Genomic DNA, 22,900 nt, shown 5'->3' with positions numbered 1-22,900 from the left:
TCACTGCAGAGCTGGTCGCCATCTCTCACGCCCTAGAGCATATCCGCCCCTGCTCAGGTGAGTCCTTCATTATCTGTAGTGACTCCCTGAGCGGTTTTTGAGCTATCGACCACTGTTTTCCTCACTCTCGTGTGGTGATGTGGCTATCCAGGAGTCCATCCATTCTGTTGCCCGTTGCAGCCGCCCCATTGTTTTTCTGTGGATGCCGTGTCATGTCGGCATCCCGGATAATGAACATGTTGACAAGCTGGCGAAACGGGCTGTCGGTGCATTGGCCTTGGAGATAGACCTTTTGGAGTGTGATCTCCGGTCAGTTTTGCGGCAGAAGGTACTCGGTGCCTGGGGTGATGAATGGCGCACCCTGCCTTCACCCAACAAACTTTGCATAGGCAAGGCGACTACAGGTGTCTGGCGCTTCTCCTTGCAAGCCTCCCACAAGGACTCAGTTGTTCTCTCCCGGCTATGCATTGGTCACACCTGGCTGACACACAGTCATCTCTTGCGCCGTGAGGACCTACCTCTCTGTCGCTGTGGATCAGTGTTGACAGTGGTCCACATCTTGTTGGCCTGTCTGTTTTTAACCATGCTCAGGCAGATGTTTGCACTGCGTGATACGCTCCCTGCACTTTTGTCAGACACCACCGCTATGGCAGACTTAGTTTTGAGTTTTATTCGTGCAGGGGGTTTTTATCGCTCAATCTAATGGTTCGTGTCCTTTTTTGTGTTGAGCCTGGCCTTTGGCCTCCGGTTTTAGATTGTGGTTATTAGTGTGTTTCTTGGTGGTTGGCTTTTCCTTTTTTGTTTTCATGTTCGGCCAACCACTGTCACACTCTTTGTGATTTTAATTCCTTTTGTCTGGTCTCTGTCTGTGTCTTTCTTGTCTTGTGTCGTCCCTTGTCGTCTCTGTTGTTTGTTTTTATTCTTTGTGGGTGTTTAAAGTTCGTGGAAAAAGGGATCGATGGCCCTTGTAGTCTGGTCCCTTCAATCCCACAAACCAACCATCCAACCAGCCAAGTTGATGCAGGCGCCCATCTCTGTATTTGTATTTAATGCATTTAATTCAGTTCATATATACTTGATTGTTACATATTCAGATGAGGAACTGAATGAAAAACAAATAATGTACTTAAGTAAATCAGGTACTGGGTTCCCAGTTTCAGCGCTAATTCTCAGTTACAATAAAACACAGTACTATCAACTCCTTACATATTCTGTTGATGTCACATTGTGGTTTCAATAGTAACGTGAGATAAGGGATCACACTTAAGGCTGTGTGAAGAAATTGAATACACTTATGTCACAGTTTGGGTGCAGTGACCACTGCAGAGGGGTGGAAGAGCTGTTCTTATTGTTTGTAAGGATGGCAATGTCTTTTCTACCAGGGCATTGTGGGTTTGTTGGGTTGACAAGGGCTACGGAAATCTGTTAAAGGTGAAGGTGGCTGCAGCAAGACAGATGGTGGGCATGTAAACTCTTTATCATTCCAAAAAGTTACAGTAGTTTGAAATGGATGTCCATGTTTCGCAGGCATGTTCAGACGTTGGTCTTGTGCCACACACTAGCGAGAAGAGGTAACAAGAAGATGCTAATAGCTACTGCCCCAGTAGCGCCAAAGCCTTGCATGGTTGGCATACTAGCCCGTGTTGCATCAGATGTAGCAACTTTATGTTGTTATACTGCTGGTGTGGTGGCTGAGTCTTGCACAGCTGAGGAAATTGATGGGCAATGCAAGGTGTCCACAGCTTGGTGACTAGGAGGGCGTTGGTTCGACTGTCAGTGGTAACAGCAGCCTGCAGTGGAATGGGTGGCAGCCTCGCCAGCCTCACGGCACTGGCCAATGCACAGCATACACCAATTCAAAGCCCAGCTGTGTCAGCATCCCAGCCTGGCTGCATGAACAGCTTTTATTCACATTCAGGCTGGTCTTGTTGCAGTTGAAGTCACATACATGGCCTGACAAGTGCCGCCGAAATGTCTTGAAACGAAAGTTGCTGCCCCTGCGATGGGCAGAGCTGTTAGTGTGGCGTTAAGTGGTGAGCTCATGAATGGTAGCGGGTGCCTAGATTTTGACAACAGACCCTGGGTCAGTCCCTTGTCACTACATTTACCTCTACAATCAGTTTTTTGTCCACCATCAGCAACTGCTATATACTGGATTGCTTTGTATGCTTTTATTCTTTGCTGTCATATAGTATGACATTGTAGGTCAACAGTTAAATAATGGGGCACTTTTTACCCAATAACACAGCATTCTTGTGACCTGTGGTGTGACAGTATGAACCATTATTTAATACACTCAGAATTCTTAAATTGTCAGTACACTAAATTGACTCTTATCATGTTTGCTGTTGATCGCATGTACTTGTTTCAAAGGAACAGTTACATCAATTTCGCAAACACATAGCAGAGAAATAACCAGTGTGTTGACCTCACATTCTGTGCAGTACTCTTCTGTATATACAACAACTGCAATAGATGTAGTTTTATAACCACATTATTCGGATGGAAGAAACTTTACTGAAGTAAGTTAGCTTCACGTTCCAGGGTTCATTTGCACAATAAATCATGATGATGTGGAACAAGTCATTTTTCATTCACGTCAGATATTATTTTGTAAATATGCCTACATGCTTGTCATTTAAGATTTTTTGAGGAAAAAAGCGACATACAGATGTAAGTTATTAATTCCTACTCACTACCTTCTACACATTACATTAATAGAAATTCTTCTATGGAATAGAAGGAGTTGTCAAGGAGAAAATGTTTCAGTTTGTTTTTGAAATTTATGTTGATTTCTGTCAGACATTTTATATCACAGGGTAAGTGATCAAAATTTTGGTTGCAGCATAATGCACCCCTTTTTGTGCTAAAGACAACCTCAATGTGACATAAAGAATGACATTTTTTCTTCTGGTGTAGCAATTGTTGTGTACAGCATTGTTCGTTTTGAAATGCAGTGGACTATTTACAACTAACTTCATGATGAAATAAATATACTGTGAATCAGTAGTCAAAGTGCCCATCTCCTTGAACAAATGTCTACAAGATGATCATGGTCAAGCGCCACATATTGTTCTTACAGTATACTGAGAAGGAAAATTGCTGCTCACCATATAGTGGAGATGCTGAGTCGCAGATAGGCACAAGAAAAAGCTTTTCACACTTAAAGCTTTCGGCCAATGGCCTTTGTCAGCAATAGACACACACACGTACGGACACACACACACACACACACACACACACACACACAGACAGACAGACACACACACACACAAAAACGCTACTCACACACGCGACTGCAGTCTCAGGAAACTGAAACCACAGTTGCCTGAGACTGTAGTCGTGTGTGTGAGTTGCATTTGCATTAAGTGTGATTTTTTTTGTGACCCAGCATCTCCACTATATGGTGAATGGCAACTTTCCTTCTCAGAATATTGTTACATTCCATCCTTGATTTTCCATTGTTTGATATTGTTCTTACAGCACATTTTTGAGCAATGAAGACTTTCTTTCGTAATGATTAGTTACCCCAGAACATTATTGAGTGAAAATATGCAAAATATGTCAGCTTACTGACTTGTCTCTTCCCAAGATTTGCAGTGATTTGAAGTACAAATGTGGCTGAACTATGTTGTTTTAGGAGTTCTAAAATGTGCTTTTTCCTATTTAAAAACTCATCAATATGGACAACTAAGAATTTGAAGTTTCCACCATATTTGTTATTCCCTCACCAAGTGTTACACTTATAATTGGTGTTATACCTCTATATGTGCAGAACTGAACATGTTGTGCATTGTTTACCATTTCTTCAGTTGCTGTATGTGTGCTTGGATTGATTACAGTACTAGTTTCAGCTGCAAAAAGAACTTATTCTGCTTGTACGGGCTGGTTAAAATTAAACTTTCGCTACTTGTGCCTGTGCAGACAGAAAACTATTTACCATATGGGTACCCAACCTTATAGGAATGATGCTCAGATTGTACGTTGCAGGAATGTGTTTGTAGTAGTACAATTGTCATCATTTGCCATTAGGCAGTGGTACTGGAATGACAATGTAGGGTAGAAACACAAAAAGTTAGTGCATATTACGGCTACTGACAATCAACATGGATCTGGGCAAAGTGAGCAGGGCTTTACTTGTAAAGCTGTTTTATGAGAACAACAGCAGTAGTGCTGCTGCTCTTCGTGAGTATTGACTCATTAAAGGAATACAGAGAAGTCCTCCTCCTTCATTATCAGTAAACTCTTCCGGGCTAAGTTGCCGTGGTCGATCTGTAGAACTTCTTCTCCCTGACGTTTCGTTCTCAACTGCGGAGAACATCTTCCGAGGTGAGTCGACGAATCAGTCGTCGACTCACCTCGGAAGATGTTCTCCGCAGTTGAGAACGAAACGTCAGGGAGAAGAAGTTCTACAGATCGACCACGGCAACTTAGCCCGGAAGAGTTTACTGATAAGGACGCCGGCCGTGAAAGCCTACATGGAATGATTCCTCCTCCTTCACTCTGTTTGAAGAACATTATTCGGAAGTTCGAATTAACTGGCGATTTGGGAAGTGCTCATGGGAGAAGCTGAGGGACAGTTGCACCGCAAATTGTTTAAGAAGTTACTATTGTCATGGCTGAGAGTGCTGAGAATGTGCAATCTTCAAGAAGAGCAGGAGCTGTTACGATAGCTGAACATTCCATGGGCCATCATTTGAAAAGTGCTGCGAACGGTTTTGACATGTATCCATGAAAACTTCATTATTCACCAACTTTTAGCGTGTGATGCAGCCATTCAACTAAATGTTGCTCTTACATTTCTTTCAAGGGCCGAAGTTGACAATATGTGACCTTGGAAAATTTTGTGTATTGATGAAACATACTTTACACTCACTGGGGCAGTGAACACTTACAGTTGTTGCATTTTGGGATTTTCACCACCAACGAATATTCATGAAATTCACCTGCATAGTGAATGCATCACTGTTGTATTGTGGCTTCGCAGCAAAGGTCATGATTGGTCCATTTTTCTTTGAGGATTTCAGATTCCAGGGACCAAGGAAGTGCAGTGTGAATGGCACACATTACTCTGATTTCCTTCACCACATGATCCATGCTCTGTGAGAGAGAGGTGCTGTGGACGCAGCTGTTTTGATGCATGTGGAGCTCCACTTCACATTGCTTATGAGGTCACTCAGTTACTCTGTAACACCTTTGGAGAAAATTGAATAATTGGCCAATTGTTCCGTGGCTACTAAGATCACCAAATTTGAATCCTCTCATGTGGAAATTAAAATGTGTTTGTTTCATTGGTTTATTTGTCATTTCTCTTCCGCATATCCTTACAAATGTTTTCACAAAGTTCCATTGTTCTATGATCACTCATTTTTCAAGCAGACTCTCTCTCAAGTAGTGAAAGTTTAATATATATGAGGAACAAAAGCAGACCTAAATTGAATCTTGGGGAATCCCATATGTGATTTCTCCCCAGTCAGAATAATATACAACTTTCTGCATTCTTTTAACAAGGTGAGACATTATCCATTGGTTGGTTGTACCATCAGTCCCACGAAACCTCAGTTATCTAGGAGAATATTGTGTCTCATAGAAAATACCAATAGGCACTGTTTTGTTATTTAATGCTTGTAAAATTTTGTGGATGAACGTGTCAATGGCATACTCGGTAGAGCAACTCTTCTGAAATCCGAACTTTGGTTTTTGATGTTGTTATTGTTCCTCAGGTGAGATACTCTTCTAGAATACATCACCTTCTCAGAAATTTGGGAAAATGATGTCAGCAGTGAAATAGGTCAGTAGTTATTGATATCTCTGTTGGGAACACCATCAAATTCATATGGGCTTTTATTTTTGAAAGAACATATGATTTTCTTAATTTCAGAAGGTGAAGTAAGTGATACACTCTTGGTTGAATTTTATGAGAATGCGTTTTCAATATACTGCTGTGATTTTTCTCTTGAACTGTTTGTCCCTATATTGTCTACTATAATTAGAAAATGGTTATTTGACATATCTCATACATGTGATCCTGAATCATTTAAAGCCCTTCCATTTGATGCAATAGAGATGTTATCCTATTCTGTGGCTGCTTGTCTTATGTCTCATTTCACTACAGTCCATCTAGCCCTTAAGTCTGTTCTCGGAACTACTGATTTCTGACACAGTGTACCTGTTTCTTGAGTTTATAATGACTTTTCGTAGTAATTTTGAGTAGTTCTTGTAGTGTACATGTACTGCACAATGTCCACTTGTTCTTGCCATCAGACACATTTTTTTATGGCTTGGTCTTTATGAGGGGGCGAAGACAACACACAGATGGACAGTTCATGGTCCTGCAGCAGAATAAAAAATAAGAGCCACTTTCGGTAGAATGACCTAGTTCTCACTAGTCACAATCAGTGTCCTCATCAGTGTCTGGTCAATTTCTGGTTGATGTCCTAGATGATTATCCGGTTGATGTCTGGTTCAGTCAGTAAAGGCAGGTTGTTTTGTTGGTTGAAGTCTGGGGCAGCACTGGGTCACATCCAGTCAGAGATAAAGATGGCACTGAAGACTGCTGCTGAGAGTCGCTACCAATGGATGAGCCGCAAAGAGCAGTTGGTGTTGAAGCCAGCATGGGAGTAAATGCTGCTGGTTAGTAGTTGTGGAGCATCTTAAATAGTCCAGCAGAAGGATGTCTGTGAGGATCATGTGGATGCACTTCACGTGGTGTGTGGACAGATTATAGTGCCGAGGTCATGGTGCATGGTACTGGCAGGCAATGCTGGTACCACTTGTGTAGCCCACTGGAGTCTGGCGTGTACACAGAGGGATACGCATGTTGCTGTTACCCTCTGACTTGTACACAGTGGTATGTGTTGCTGTTTTCATCTGGTGCATACACAGAGTGGCTTGTCTGGTCAGAGTTGGGATTGCTACAGAGGATGCCGAGGGTATGGAAACTGGCCAGCCACGTGTGTGTTCTGTTGTGGTATGTTGCCAGGCAAGTGGCCAGATACTTCAGCCCCTACCCCTTAAAAAGAGATGGTGAAGCCATCGGATGTCGATGGGTGGAGGGAAGGAGGAAATGAACGGGAGGTGGAGAGGTGGCTGTGGGTGTGACAGAGGCACCAAAAAGTGGAGAACGGTTATGAGCAAGCAAGGATGCTGGAGGACAGGGAAGAGGCCCACGGAGAGGGCACATCAGATAGAAGAAGCTGTTGTAGGCTGTGACTTCAGTGATGCACAAGGAAGAAATGGACCAGAACATTTGAAGAAAAGTCACTGAAGGAAGAGGAAAACCTGAGCATGAAGAATGTGTGGTGATGGTACTCACGACTCCAGTGAGTATCTCACTGTGGTCGATAAGCCGCACTCGAAACAGTTGTAGCACGGCAGCTGTTTGGGTTAGCGGTACAAACTAAACTATACCGAGGTCTGCAAGAGGCCGCAGGTGCCATCCCATGGGCATCGTGTGTGGATAGCGATTGGTCAATGTGACCTTAAATACTGGAGCACTGAGATACAGTGGACAGTTCTCTTCAGAGAGCCAAGTCATGTTCAGTTTCCACTTACCGCCGAGTCTACAAGCTGCAGTGTTCGTCCATTGTCTCCAAGACTTAGGCTCCATAGACATTGTAGGCCATCTCTGGACTCTACGTAGGCATCACGCAGAGGAATAGTGACAGGACTTTAATATTTTGGAGGACTTTCAATAATTTCAGACGTATAATTGTGCTGTACATTTCACAAGAAGAAACACCATTAAAGTTGAGTATTTCCCCATATATAATATCATTTTGTTGCTAATTGTTGGTAATCTTTCTGATTGAAGATCACCTACGCCATCCTCCTGCATTCCCAACAGAATGCACTGATCAATACATTTGCATTGAAGAAGCACAAAAGGAAAATGGAAGACCTATCCAGAAAAGTTGGCATCAAACAGTGTAGCAACACCTTGCAGATATGTCGGCCCAGATCCATTAAGGAGGCAGCCACAGGTGTGGAAGGCTGAAGGACATGTGTGGACACCCGCAGTAGTGCACATTGGAGCATGGCAATGCATATAGGAGCATGGTGATGCATGTAGGAGCACAGGAGGGAGCATAGGTGGGGACCTCAGTGCCAGTAGACAAGGTACGCTACCCTCGAAGGGCAGGCTGTCCATGGCTGGCTGCATCATCGCTACAAAGGGACAGGAGGACCGAAGTAGTGTCGGGCTCATGGATAGAGGGAGCGGCAAGTGAGGTCAGGTGCAGTGATGAGTGCTGTAGGAAGACTGGTGAACACCCTGTCGCCAGCACGTGCACAGACGCACCCTCGAGAGAAGAGACGACCATAACACAAGTTTCAGTCATCAGTCAAGATGCTCAGTAAAACTGTGAAGCTTTTGTTGACTGCAAAAAGCTTCTTAGACACACAAAAGAAATCTGCATACCAGTGATGGTGGTTGAAAAGAATTTTGGATATCTAAGTGTCACGAGCAGCCCCAACTCACCCCTAAATACGAATGCACTGAGGCATCTGAATCAGTCCAGGAAGGACAGCTTAGTGGATCATGATTCTTCACCAAAGACACTATCACCACAGACAGTGCAGGGAGGAAGCTACTACCAAATTGGCAATAGGCTGTGGTCTAACCGAGGAACAATGTTGGTGATTGACAGTCATTCTACTTACAATTTTCATATTCTTTGAAATCCAGTGTGGAGAAAGACAGACCAAGTGGCCCATGGTAAAACACTGTATCAACTCTGGGGATCAACCACCAATTATCTGTGTGAGCCACTGTAAGAAATGCTAATAATGGAAGCAGGTGACAAACTACCTCTGGGGCATCTAGTACAAATCCCGGCTGCAGCAGTGGCATTCCTCTTGGGTATGTTCCTGAACTCAACAAATGGGAATCAGTGGATCTCTGGATCTGATGTGACCCTCAGGGAAATACTGAAGACACTGAATGATCACTAGTCAGCAGTATTTGCTCTTGCTCCGGTATCAATGCCAGCTGCTTCATGCAGCTAATCCATCAGAAGCAACACTGGACTCGCATTCGAGAGGACGACGGTTCAATCCCGCATCCGGCCATCCTGATTTAGGTTTTCCGTGATTTCCCTAAATCGCTCCAGGCAAATTCCGGGATGGTTCCTCTGAAAGGGCACAGCCGACTTCCTTCCCCGTCCTTCCCTAATCCGATGAGACCGATGACCTCACTGTCTGGTCTCCTTCCCCAAACAACCCAACCCAACCCCATACGTAGCATTCATCAGCAGCCACCTTCAGCACTGCCCTGATCTCCAACCGAATGTCAATCCAGCGAGGTACATGACTCCACTCTGCACCTACACTGGCTGGATCACAGTCTAGGACATCAACCAGACAATGAGTGTACACCGATTTGGACTATAGTGAGAACTATCATTCAATCAGAATGGCTCTTATTTTCTGTTCCACATCAGAACATGAACTGTTTATGTGTGTGTTTTTTCATTGTAAACTGTGGAACAACTTTATTATGTGCTGTCCTTGCCATCTTGTAAAGACCAAGACATAAAAGTGGTGATGAGGAATGATCTTACATGTGCTACTTTTATTTCATGGACATGTCTCTAAAGCATCATTGTGATCCACATGGCTCCTCCCATACTATAACTTCACTGCTGTAATTTTCCCAGCTACTGGGTCTGCAATTGCAAGTCTCAGCCAGGGCATTGCTTGCTTGACTCAGCACTAATTGGTGATAATGCCCCCATGTGCCACAGATAGGACAGCACAGCTTCTCCACCTCACACACCACCACCTGTGGACCACTGAACTTCTTCGATGGCATCTCACCTGTGCCGATGCACAAACTCTTACCCCTGCTCAGAACTCAGCACAGTTGTCACCATTTCCTCTAGAGCTCAAAAATGTTCAGATTTGTGACCTGTATTCATTGCAGGAGTGAACCATCTTCTCCACATCTCTGCACTTCCTAGTGCTTCTCTCCTGGCTGTCTCTGGCTCCTCTGCCTCCTCTGCCTGCAGCTGCTCCACCTCTGTCACTACCATCTCCAGTGCCTTATCCTCAGACTCCAGTCTACCCCTTGCTCTCACTCACCTTTGGACTCCAATACCCTCTCCTGCTCTAATGCTTCCTTGGCCTCCACTGCCTTCTCTGGTTCTGACACATTCTTTGGTTCAACTGTCCTCTCTGACCTTGCTGTCTCTTTACGCTCTGCCACTTCTCCTCAGCCTGGAAGCCTCCTCTGAACTAGCTCCTACGCCATAAAACCCACTGGCTTCACTGCCTAGGGCCCCATCAGTTTCATCCCCACAACTCCAATGCCTCCACCTGCGACAACATTGGCTCCTATGCTGCCTGCTCCAGTGCCACTACCGCCCTCGCCACTGGTCAATGCACCCATCCCAGCTCCAGAAAGGCCAGCTCTAGCACCACTGACCTGTCCACCACTGGCCCACACACCTCATGCCATCGGCTCACATGCCACCAGCCTACCCGACCTCCACCCTGCTTCAGACCTGCATCACTTTCTGTGCCCACGGTTCACACCCACTCCTTGGACCCCCTTTCTTTGTCCGATGGTGACGTCGTCGCTCTTTTCTTTTCTGACTCTGTGAGCCCAGGCATGTCACCTCCTGACATGTTGCCCTTTGTTCTGCCTTCCTTTCTGCTTGCTGCAGATAATTCCCCCTTGGCCCTGGTCCCCTGGTACCCTCCTGGGCCTCTTTCTTCTGTGTGTGGGTCATGCCCATCTCGTTGCACTTTCCTGACAATGACTTTGCCTATCTCGTGTTTTCTAGGTCTACTTCATGCCTTGTCTGCCCCTCTGTTCTGCTGCCCTTCAACAGCCATGCCCATTACTACCATGGTGCTTCTCCTGAATGATCAAGCAACCGCACATAGCAATCTTTGTTCTGTGTATGTGTTGGAATAGCTTTGTCAGTCTGGAGCTCTAATCTATCACAGTCTTTGACTGTAAGAAGTCCCATCTGAGAATATCATTATGACAACTACATTCTGTTAAAATGACAAATTCAAAGGCTAAATTCTGTCATTGATGGTTATTCTTGGCAGTACTTGTTCCATCGTCTAGATGTACTTTCCATTTGTGACATTCTACACAATCACTTTTGTATCACAAAACATAGTTTCCTTTAGCTGACGACTACAAGCAATTAATGTTACTGAAAAAGGAAGTCTGACTCAACTAGTGTCCGCACAGTAGCCCATCAATGATGATGTCCTGGCATCTTGTGCCTGTTGTCCATGGAGTATTTTCATATGTGGTGGCTTCACCACCATAGGTTGTCACCTCGCTTAGTTTCCATGACTTTGGTAGCCAGGTAAGTGTCTGGTACATCTGTACAGCAACAGGGAATGGCTAGGGCATGTTGGTGTATGACTACGTCCAAATGCAGTGATTAGCTTCGCCCACATGTCGACTATAAGTGGCTGCAGTCAACTGGTGCTATTAGGACTGTTGTGATGGTTTATGTCTTGCAGCATAGTAGTCAGACATGCATTTTCTCTCTCTGCAGTAGTGCACAACATGTCCAGGGCACTTAGAACAAAAAAATACCTGCATTTTGTTCTCTATCCTCCAAATGTCTGTTTGTCTGCTGGCTGTTGTACTTGGCAGAGGAGTTGATTACCCCAGGGGGAACACAACTCTTTTGTGAGTATGTGCTTGCTGCAATGGGGCACCATCCTTTGCAGCACTAATGTGTTGCAAGTATACACTTCCACCATCCCTGTCCTCCTCTCCCTTTCCATCAGATGGTGTTTCTAGTGCAGACACAGCTGGACGTGGTATGTGATTTAGGACCTTGGTTCTCCTTTGCACTCCCACTGCTGTCTACATCTTGACATTAATCAATACATGGTCCCCATTGTGGGTTTGACCTGCCATCACTTTTCCAAATTTTTCAGAAGTGTAGATCAAGCAGGGAAGGTCGCCCAGTGTGGTGTATGTTACTTCTTTGTGCCTTCTCATATTAGCACCCTTCCTTTCTAATAAGGTAGTACACAATACGCCCAGAACCAACACGGTAGCCATCCCTTTGTATGTGTGTGTGTGTGTGGGGGGGGGGGGGGGGGGGGGGATCGCCTCAAGTACTTGCCTGGAAGTAGCTCCCTGACCATTCAGGGATCACACTGTTGGTGCCTGAGCTGGAAACTTCCTGCCTATGCCAAGGAGTACCTGCCCACCATGACAGATACCAGGACTCCAAGCAATGGATTACTCACCAGAGGCTGGGTGGCGCCCATGTGGAGAGCCCCCGTTCAGAGTGGGTGGCACCATGGCAGATGCCTTACAGATGAAACTTTCTCATGCTGTTGATAATATGGCCCCGTCTGTCTCTTCAGATACAACCCCAAACTATTTCCTTCTCTGGTTATGTCATGGGAGGAATGTAGGATTAAGCAACAAGCAGAGAAATACTCCCCCCAATACCTGGTTTGTACAAGGACAGATGAGGATTCTTTTTTGGCCAAAGAACCTTAATTTATTCTTTGTAGAGAAAAAAGAGCACATGTTTGGAGAATTTGCACCCATCTCTAAGACATAGAGTGGATTAATTCTGATTGAAACAGCATCCTGTGCTCAGTCACAGGTGTTGGTCACTTGCGACAAGTCGGATGACATTCCGGTGACTATTACTCACCATAATAGTCTAAATCTGTTTCAGGGCATCATTTTCAGTCATGAGCTGCTCTTACAGTCTGATGATGAGCTGCATGCCAACTTGGAGCGACATGGTGTACACTTTGTCCATCATATCAATAGGGGGCAAAGGACAGTAAGCTTGCTACTGGGGCCTTCATCATGGCCTCTGAGGCAGTTCGTTGCCTGAAAAGGTCGAGGTGATGGTATACTGATGTGACGTGAAATCTCCTACCTCCCCACATCTTCGTGTTGCAATGCCAGCCCAATCTGTAGGGATTGTGGATGACTGTTGCACACAAACGTTGCTTGTGCCCCTTCCCCCATCTGTGTCAGCTGTGGAGACCAACATTCTCCCTCCTTATCAGACTGCACTATCTTTCAGAGAGAGAAAACAATACGGGAATATAAGACTCAGGACAGACTAACATACCATGAGGCCAAAAAAACAGTACAAGTGTCTACTTCCTGCAGCATGACAATGCTGTGTGCTACAGCTATGACGTCACCCTCTTACTACAGGCCTAAGTGTTACTCGACCATGCCTGCCCCTTGCTGGTTGGGGGCTCTCCTGCTCCTTCCCACACACACACACTGTAGGAGCAATGGCTCCCCACCCGCCAGGGGTATCAATCCCCATTCCCCAGCCAGAGATGCATCGCCCTTCTTTGGCTTCTTACACCAGGAAGGAGTCCCTTGGGATACTCCCCTCCAATATTTCTGCTGTTCTACAACTAGATACCAGCCAGTGGCTGAGGGAGCCACAGGCTGCTGGTTATATGACTTTGCAACCTTCCTCAGTCCATGAAACTAATTCAGAGGAGCCCCCCCCCCCCCCCATGCCACCAGATCGTGCATGTTCTGCTTCTGTGGTTGAAGCAGAGATCCTGGTGGCTCCTGAGATGTCAGATTGCAACGGACAATGTGTCTCGGAACCTATTTGTGTCGATACCATAACCTCTCAACCAGTGGCAGCAAGTGACACTGGGCCATAACCTACCATCTTGGTCCCTCCACGACCTCACAATATATCGACAGCATGATTCTCCAGTGGAATTGTAGCAGTTTTTTCCACTACCTGACTAAATGAAATTTCTTAAGCACCTCCCTACTGCATTGCCCATCAGGACATTGTCCAGCAATGTGGTTCTCTGACCTCAACAGATACCACGGCTATTTTGAGAATAGTGCTAACTGTGATAGGGCGTTGGGTGGAGCTGGTACATATGTTGTGGATAGTGAACTCGTGCCTCCTGATACAACTTCGGAGGCTAAGGCTGTTCGGGTAAAGGCATCTTAGGATTCTACCATCTGTAATGTTTATCTTCCTCCTGATGGTGAAGTGTCTCTTACTCGGCCATGGATCTTTCCATTTGCAGCCCTGGTCTTCTCCCATCTGACCACTAGAGTGTCCACGATGACCTGTGTCGTAGTGACCACTTCCCTATCTCCCTCTCCTCCCTCAGCATCACCCCCCTTGGCACCCACTCAGGATGGCTCTCAACAATGCCAACTGTGATGATTTCACCTCCAGTGTAGTCCTTAGCTCCCTGCTACGTGGAGGTATTGATGTGGCTGTCCAGAGTACAACAGCAGCCATCCTATCAGCAGCCAACTTGGCAATCATTTATTCTTCAGGATCATCCCATCAGAAAACAGTACCTTGATGAACCTCAGAAATCACCAATGCTATTAGAGATAACAGGTGTGCTCTGCAATGCCATAAGCAGCTTGATTGGTGGTGCAACTCATTGCCTTTAAATAGCTCCAAGCCTGGGTATGCCACCTAATAAAATGACAGAACCAAGACTACAGGGAACGGCATGTTTCAACCATTGGACCACAGATCCTTCCTCCTCAGGATTGGTTGATGATCAGATGCCTCTACGGATACCAGTCCTCTGCAGGTGCATGTGGTATTTCCTTAACAATGCTGTCTTCACAGACCTAGATGCTGTCACTGAACAGTTTGCTCTGCACTGTGCTCCAGCCTCTGTGTTTGAGAACTATCAACCTTCCTTTCATGACCTCAAACAGCAGTTGGAGCGAATGCACTTATCCTTCACTACATACCACCTGGAGCCATATAATGCTCCATTCAGTGAGTGGGAATTCTTCAGTTCCTTAGTCATTTGTCCTGATACAGCCCCAGGGCTAGACTGTAGCCAAAGCCAAATGCTAAAACGCCTATCGCTGGATTGTGAGTGTCATCTCCTTATTATCTTCAACCATATATGGAGTGAGAGTGAGTTCCTATCTCAGTGGCAAGAAAGCGTCATCATCCCAGTGCTGAAACCATGTAAGCACCACCTAGAGCTGGACAGGCATCACCCAATTTGCCTCACCAATGTTCTTTACACTCGAACACATGGTGAACTGGTGGTTGTGTAGGCTGCTTGAGTCTCGGGACCTGTGGCACCAGTCCAAGGTGGTTTTCGCTAAGGCCGTTCTAGTGCTGATAAATTTGTTTGCCATGAGTTTGACCAAATGTCAACACATTATTGTTGTCTTTTTCGACCTGCAAATGCACGTGATACCACATCCTTGATACCTTACATGAGTGGGGTCTGCAGGGTGTGCTTTCAATTCTTGTCCAGAACTTCTTGTCTCACTGTACTTTCTAGATACAAGTTGGTGCTTACCACAGTACCCACCATATCCCATATATAAGAAAACAGTGTCCCGCAGGGCTCTGTGTTGAGTACCCCCGCTCCCCCCCTCCCCCTCCCTCCCTCCCTCCCTCCCTCTCTCTCTCTCTCTCTCTCTCTCTCTCTCTCTCTCTCTCTCTCTCTCTCTCTCTGTAATGGCCATCAGATCTAGCAGCAGCTGTGGAGTCCTCAGTATAACCCTCTTTGTATGCCGATTATTTTTGCTTTTACTGTTGCTCCTTTGGTGTGGTTGTTGATTGAACGCTGACTGCAGGGCACCATTCGAAAGGCAGTCATGGGCCCTCACCCACTGCTTTCAGTTTTCAGCTGCCAAGACTTGGGTTATGCACTTCTGTAGATGTTGTACTGTTCGTCCACAACCAGAACTTTACCTCAACCACAAATTACTCGATATGGGGGAGCCTTACCACTTTTTGGGACTGGTCTTCAATGCCCAGTTGATGTGTCTTTCCCATCTTAAGCAAAAGTGCTGGCTACCCCATAATATACTTCACTGCCTCAGTAACACCAGCTGGGGTGCAGACCACTTTACCCTTCTGTGGCTTTACAAAACTCTGATACTGTCCCATCTCGATTATGGGAGTCTGGCATAAGATTCGGCATCGACCTCATCATCATGGCCATTGGACCCAGTACACCACTGTGGGGTCCAACTTGCAACAGGAGCTTTTAGAAATTGCCCTGTGAACAGCCTGTTTGAGGAGGCTGGGGTCACTCCATTACAGATCAGGTGGCAACAAGAGCTACTTAGTTATGCTACGCACCTTCGCAATTTCCCTGAGCATCTGAACTAACATGTCCTTTTTCCTAGTAGGGAGATTCACCTCCCACCATGGGGACCCAAAATTGGGGTCACAATTGCTGTTCAAATACAGCGCCTAAGCTCTGAACTCCAACTTCCTCAGTGCCAGGTACATCCCCATGATGTGTACCCTGACCTCGGATTTGTCTTGATTTATCCTTTGGATGGAAAAATTCAGTTGACCCCATGGTTTTTTGCCGCCTGTTGGTCGCTGTTCTCAGTGTGTTTCCAGGTTCAGAAGCAATGTACACTGACAGCTCAACAGTCGATGGATGAACCGGCTTTACATACGTACATGCAAGGTGGAGTGAACTATGATCCCTGCTGAGTGGATGCAGTGTCTTCACTGCAGAATTGGTGGCCATCAAACAGGCCCTTAGCCATGCTCATTCTTACAGATGGAAGATGTTTCTAATCTGCTGGGATTCCCTGAGCAGCCTTCAGCCTATAGATGAGTGCTACCATCATCACCCATTAGTCGCAAACATCCAGAATCTTCTTTCTGATCGTCTGGATGGCCAGTCATCTTTGTTTGGACCACTGATCATATTGGAATCTCAGGGAATGAACATGCCATAGCCCAGGGTCCTCCAACAGCATTCTGGGCAGAGACTCACTCATCTTACTCCCTCTCACTCCTCTCCTGCTTCTCCCTTCTTTTATCTCTGTCTTATTGTATCTTTGTTGCCGTCAGGCTTCCCAGGATTTGTGTTTTGTATCCTTCCTGTGAGGATTATTCCTTGTTCGATAGATACAGGATGATGGGACTACTGACATCACAGTTTGTTCCCTTTTAACTCCAAAAAACCAACCAACCAGAGGAATTGGTTGTACCTGTCTTGATTGGATGCTGTTGGCAGGGGTGGTGTATGTCAGAGATGGCCAAGTTAAATCTTCAAAGGGCATTGCACTGGTAGTGAGGATTGGTACCAAAGACTGATAAACCTCTTGTTATTCTCTGTTACCTCCTGTTGTATAGGGTTAATGTTCATGGGTGCTACCTCTTATGTACTCGTCTAGACAGTTCTGGCTCCCGTAAAATGCCATGTATCTTCTCTTACAAGCTGGTATGTGAGAGAAGTGAGGTATTGGTGATGTGCCGTGCCACAATTGCCAGAGGGACTACACTTGGGAGTCAAACATAGCTCTTTCATCTGACTCTTTTTCTGTTGCATTTCCTTGATACATTGTCACTGCTTGATGAATTCTTCTGCTGTGATGTCCTTTCCAGAAGAACTTCATACATGTCCCCTGTGACTCCCTTCAAAAAGTGTGAGGTTTCGTTGGCTTCTGTCATATTCAGATTTACAATGGTCCAAAGGGCCACACTACTCTGTATGACTGTGTTGTTCACCATGTTATTGAGCTCTGTTTTTCAGTTGTTGTTCTACTAAGAGGACTTGCTGGTGACTGTCACCAGATGTTTTCTCCAGTTTGGCCTGGAATTTTTTTTATTTTTATTTTTCACATCTAGTTCTATAGGACCAAATTGAGGAGCAAATCTCTTAGGTCATGGAACATGTCGGTACATGAAATTACAACTTAAAAGTAATGGCAGATAAAATAAAATATTTATGAATCCAAAAAAAGACACACCATAAGTTTATGTAAACGCAATCAAGAATATAACACAGGAATCAGCTTAATTTTTCAGGGAACTCCTTGACAGGATAGAAGGAGTGACCCATGGGGAAACACTTCAGCATGAATTGCTGCTAAGATCTTTGAATTATTGTGGTAGCTTATTCAAAATAGATGCAGCAGTATACTGCACACCTTTTCTGCACAAGACTCAAGGAAGTGTGATCCAAATGCAGATTGAATTTTTGCCTAGTATTAATTGCCTGAAATCTGCTAATTCTTGGGAATAAGCTGATATTGTTAACAAGAAACGACAGTAAATACAGGGTCATTACAAATGATTGAAGCGATTTCACAGCTCTACAATAACTTTATTATTTGAGATATTTTCACAATGCTTTGCACACACATACAAAAACTCAAAAAGTTTTTTTAGGCATTCACAAATGTTCGATATGTGCCCCTTTAGTGATTCGGCGGACATCAAGCTGATAATCAAGTTCCTCCCACACTCGGCGCAGCATGTCCCCATCAATGAGTTTGAAAGCATCGTTGATGCGAGCTCGCAGTTCTGGCACGTTTCTTGGTAGAGGAGGTTTAAACACTGAATCTTTCACATAACCCCACAGAAAGAAATCGCATGGGGTTAAGTCAGGAGAGCGTGGAGGCCATGACATGAATTGCTGATCATGATCTCCACCACGACCGATCCATCGGTTTTCCAATCTCCTGTTTAAGAAATGCCGAACATCATGATGGAAGTGCGGTGGAGCACCATCCTGTTGAAAGATGGAAGTCGGTGCTGTCGGTCTCCAGTTGTGGCATGAGCCAATTTTCCAGCATGTCCAGATACACGTGTCCTGTAACGTTTTTTTCGCAGAAGAAAAAGGGGGCGTAAACATTAAACCGTGAGATTGCACAAAGCACGTTAACTTTTGGTGAATTGCGAATTTGCTGCACGAATGCGTGAGGATTCTCTACCGCCCAGATTCGCACATTGTGTCTGTTCACTTCACCATTAAGAAAAAATGTTGCTTCGTCACTGAAAACAAGTTTCACACTGAATGCATCCTCTTCCATGAGCTGTTGCAACCGCGCCGAAAATTCAAAGCGTTTGACTTTGTCATCGGGTGTCAGGGCTTGTAGCAATTGTAAACGGTAAGGCTTCTGCTTTTGCCTTTTCTGTAAGATTTTCCAAACCGTCGGCTGTGGTACGTTTAGCTCCCTGCTTGCTTTATTCGTCAACTTCCGCGGGCTACGCGTGAAACTTGCCCGCACGCGTTCAACCATTTCTTCGCTCACTGCAGGCCGACCTGTTGATTTCGCCTTACAGAGGCATCCAGAAGCTTTAAACTGCGCATACCATCACCGAATGGAGTTAGCAGTTGGTGGATCTTTGTTGAACTTCGTCCTGAAGTGTCGTTGCACTGTTATGACTGACTGATGTGAGTGCATTTCAAGCACGACATACACTTTCTCGGCTCCTGTCGCCATTTTGTTTCACTGTGCTCTCGAGCGCTCTGGCGGCAGAAACCTGAAGTGCGGCTTCAGCCAAACAAAACTTTATGAGTTTTTCTATGTATCTGTAGTGTGTTGTGACCATATGTCAATGAATGGAGCTACAGTGAATTTATGAAATCGCTTCAATCATTTGTAATAGCCCTGTAATATATATATTGAGAGGCCAAAGCTAGAATATCCAGACTTACGAACGGGGGTAAACAAGAGGTTCGCAAACTTACACCACTTATTGCCCAAACTGCCCATTTCTGAGCCAAAAATATCATTTGAGACTGGGAAGACTTACCACAAAATATAATACCATATGTCATAACCAAATGAAAATAAGCAAAATAGACTACTTTTCATGTCGAACTATCACTTACTTCAGATACCGTTTGAATAGTAAAATGGCAGCATTAAGTCTTTCAACGAAATCCTGAATGTGGGCTTTCCACAACAGTTTACTATCTATCTGAACACCTAGAAATTTGAACTGTTCAGTTTCACTAATCATATGCCCATTCTGTGAAATTAAAATGTCGGGTTTTGTTGAATTGCATGTTAGAAACTGCAAAAACTGCGTCTAGCTATTAAGCTTCTCCTCATTTTTCTCAAACCACTGTTGAACTGAGCTTCCCAAGTAAAAGTACACATTTGCAAAGCACAACATTTCGTCCCACCTGTTGTATATGGTGACTCAGCTGAATCCTTTCATCAGTTTTGCTGTCTTGAACAGCATTTCTGCCTATTTGAAGCCACAGTGATGTAGATGGTTTGATGTAGTGGTACCCAGTGCCCCCACCTAATGATGTCATGTTGAAACCACTATACCAATATTAAGTCCAAAGCTGAAGGCAAGGTTGTCAGTGAAGTAAGACACGTAGCACTGAAAGCACATTTATTGCTGACACCAACGTGCAGCCAGAAGAGAACTGATCTCATGTGCAGAGCTTATAGCTATTTATACAAGTATTGAATATTCCATAATGCTGGTATTTATACAAACCTCAAATACTCCTGATCATACAAATATCATAAACATAAGATATTTCAAGAACCTTCCAGAAATGATGAATACTAAATAACAAATAATTGCTGATGGTTGGATTTGAACTGGTGACCTGCAGCACACCAGCCAACATGGCTAACTACTATGGTACACTGCACACACTAGAGGTCACGGCAGTATATCTGATTATAAAGGAGAACCTTAAGGAACATGCAACAGGTCAAGATATGCATCGGCTGAAAGAGAAACTTGCCAAAAATAAATACATGAGGCTGTTTTAGTAACTATTATTGAATTGTTGCACTCTGTTGGTGCAAATAATAAAGTAATAAACTTCGAAATATTCTCAAGTCATAGTATTTCTGTTTCCTTGAATTGAGGGATTGATCACAAGAAATATTTTAGTTTGATGGTATTATTCATTTAGCCTATTTAATTATAGCTTTTAATAATAGTTATGTCTGTCTTTTGGCATAATATGTTTTCTTATTATGCCATTTATTTCTGTTTTTAGACTCCCAAATTATGTGGACAAATAGTTGGATGGTATAAGTGGAAGTAATGTTATTTCCTTGCATTCACAGGTACCAGCATATCATCTTGTTCTGGAAATATTCTTGGGATTATGGGTCCTATGGCTTATATTCCATAAAAGCTACAATCCTAATGATTTGGTGAAGTTGTCCAAAAAGGTATAGTATGTCTTTGCTATTGATTTTACTGAATGTTTTTGCTGGAGAAAGGTGGAAAATTTTAAAATTTTTGTGTCTAATATATATACAGGAGAAAGAACAACTTATAAAAGAATGGCAACCAGAAGAACTTGTTTCGGATGTACCAGAAAATCACAGAACATTGAATCCATACATTCTGAGTGGGAAGGTAATTTCTTTCTAATAATTATCAGTCATTGAAACTATTCCATTGAAACTATTTACATATGTCTTTAACTTACACCATATTTACTTAATTAAGAGCTATATGTCTTTAGGGTATTTCTTCAATTCACATGCCACTATGACCTTCAGTTTGGAAGGTTGGCACATTACTTTACCATGGCATTTCTATCACTGAATATACTCAGATGTTTTAAAAGAAAGAAAGAAAGAAAGAAAGAAAGAAAGAAAAAGAAGAAGAAGAAGAAGGCATTCTTGTTAATCTGAGAACATATTTTTCCTTCATTAGAACTTCACATATGTGTTTCCTGTTTCCATTGTACTTGGGTAGCACAGTGGGAGAGGAGATAAATAGCAATAGCAATAGTAGTAACATCAGCAGATTATTCAACTGAAGATCACTGTTAGAGTGATTAGAGTGATGTTGGACATTTTGTGGTAGTACAATTTAATAAGAAAAAGACATAAATCATATATACAGGTGTTTACATACAGGTCTAGTTTGGCAAGGATGGGACAGCTGGTTAGCTATGACCTACCAGTAGGAACCATCCCTGCACATATGTCTCAGCTTTGTAAAATTGTGTTGTTAAAATTTTAAGAATAATTACTCACATTATGGCTGAGATTTGTCTTGTACTGTCTGCTGTTGGACCCTTTTTTATATACATGTCATGCTCTAGTGTTACCTAAATTGTGAACCCATTCTATAAGTTTTCTTTGCACATCCTGCTTTTGTTTAGGTATTCCAGGACTTCTGAAAATAACAAGAAATCTGGGTGAACAAGTGTCTTTTAAGTACTTTGTGAAGCACCCTCAGCTAAGTTACTGGGCCTGTATTAAAGCTTAAAATTTTTGTTACCCTTAAATGGCACAAAATGCATATATTACACCTATAGATTTATTTATTCCTATTCAAGAATTCATCTATAATATAGATAGATTGCCAAGGAGACATGATTTCAATTTATTTTCAAAACTTACTGCTGACTGTCAGACATTTTATTTCATGTGGTAATTTATCGAAAAATTTAACAGCAGCATATCTTACCCCTTTCTGTGCCAAAGATAGGTTAAATAGAGGATAGTGTAAGTCTTTCTTTTGTCTGGTGTTATAATCATGAGTGTCACTGTTGTTTTTAAACTGGTCCACATTATTGAAACCAAGCGAGGTGGCGCAGTGGTTAGCATATTGGACTAGCATTCGTGAGGATGACGGTTCAAACCCATCTCTGGCCATCCTGATTTAGGCTTTCAGTGCATAAGGCAGATGCCGGGATGGTTCCTCTGAAAGGGCACGGCCGATTTCCTGCCCATCCTTCCCTAATCCGAGCTTGTGCTCCATCTCTAATGACCTCGTTGTCGATGGGACGTTAAACACCAATCTCCTCCATGTTGTTGAGAACAAATTTCGTTACTGAGTAAATGTACTGTGAGGCTGTTGTAAGAATTCCTGACCTTTTAAACAGTTGCCTTCAAGACGTGTGACTATTATTCTAACCACTTTCTTTTGAGCAGTGAATACTTTTTGCCTTAAGTGTTGAGTTACCCCAAAATATTATTCCGTATGACATCAGAGAGTGAAAGTATGCAAAGTATGTTAGCTTGCTAATTTCTATATCATCAAAATTAGCAATTTTTCTGATTTCAAAAGTTGCTGAACCAAGTCCCTTTAGGAGATCCAAAATATGAACTTTCCAATTAAGATTATCACTTATATGTACCACCAAAAACTTAGTATGCTCTACCATGGCTACTGATTTCTGTTGATGTGTTATATTTATTGAAGGA

The 22,900-nt window shown here is 43.8% G+C and overlaps 1 protein-coding gene across 1 annotated transcript in view; it reads left to right on the top strand.

The window, feature by feature from the left end:
* The window catches only part of LOC124612915 (serine palmitoyltransferase 1), a 115,218-nt gene that overhangs the window by 8,935 nt on the left and 83,383 nt on the right, over positions 1 to 22,900 (top strand). Inside the window, exons 2-3 of the mRNA XM_047141404.1 lie at positions 20,798 to 20,905; positions 20,997 to 21,095. Of these exons, the coding sequence (XP_046997360.1) occupies positions 20,798 to 20,905; positions 20,997 to 21,095 (207 nt within the window). The remainder of the gene's footprint in view (positions 1 to 20,797; positions 20,906 to 20,996; positions 21,096 to 22,900) is intronic.

This window comes from Schistocerca americana, chromosome 4 (genome assembly GCF_021461395.2).
Source record: "Schistocerca americana isolate TAMUIC-IGC-003095 chromosome 4, iqSchAmer2.1, whole genome shotgun sequence".
NCBI classification, from domain to species: domain Eukaryota; kingdom Metazoa; phylum Arthropoda; class Insecta; order Orthoptera; family Acrididae; genus Schistocerca; species Schistocerca americana.
This window is presented reverse-complemented; position numbering and strand designations above follow the sequence as displayed.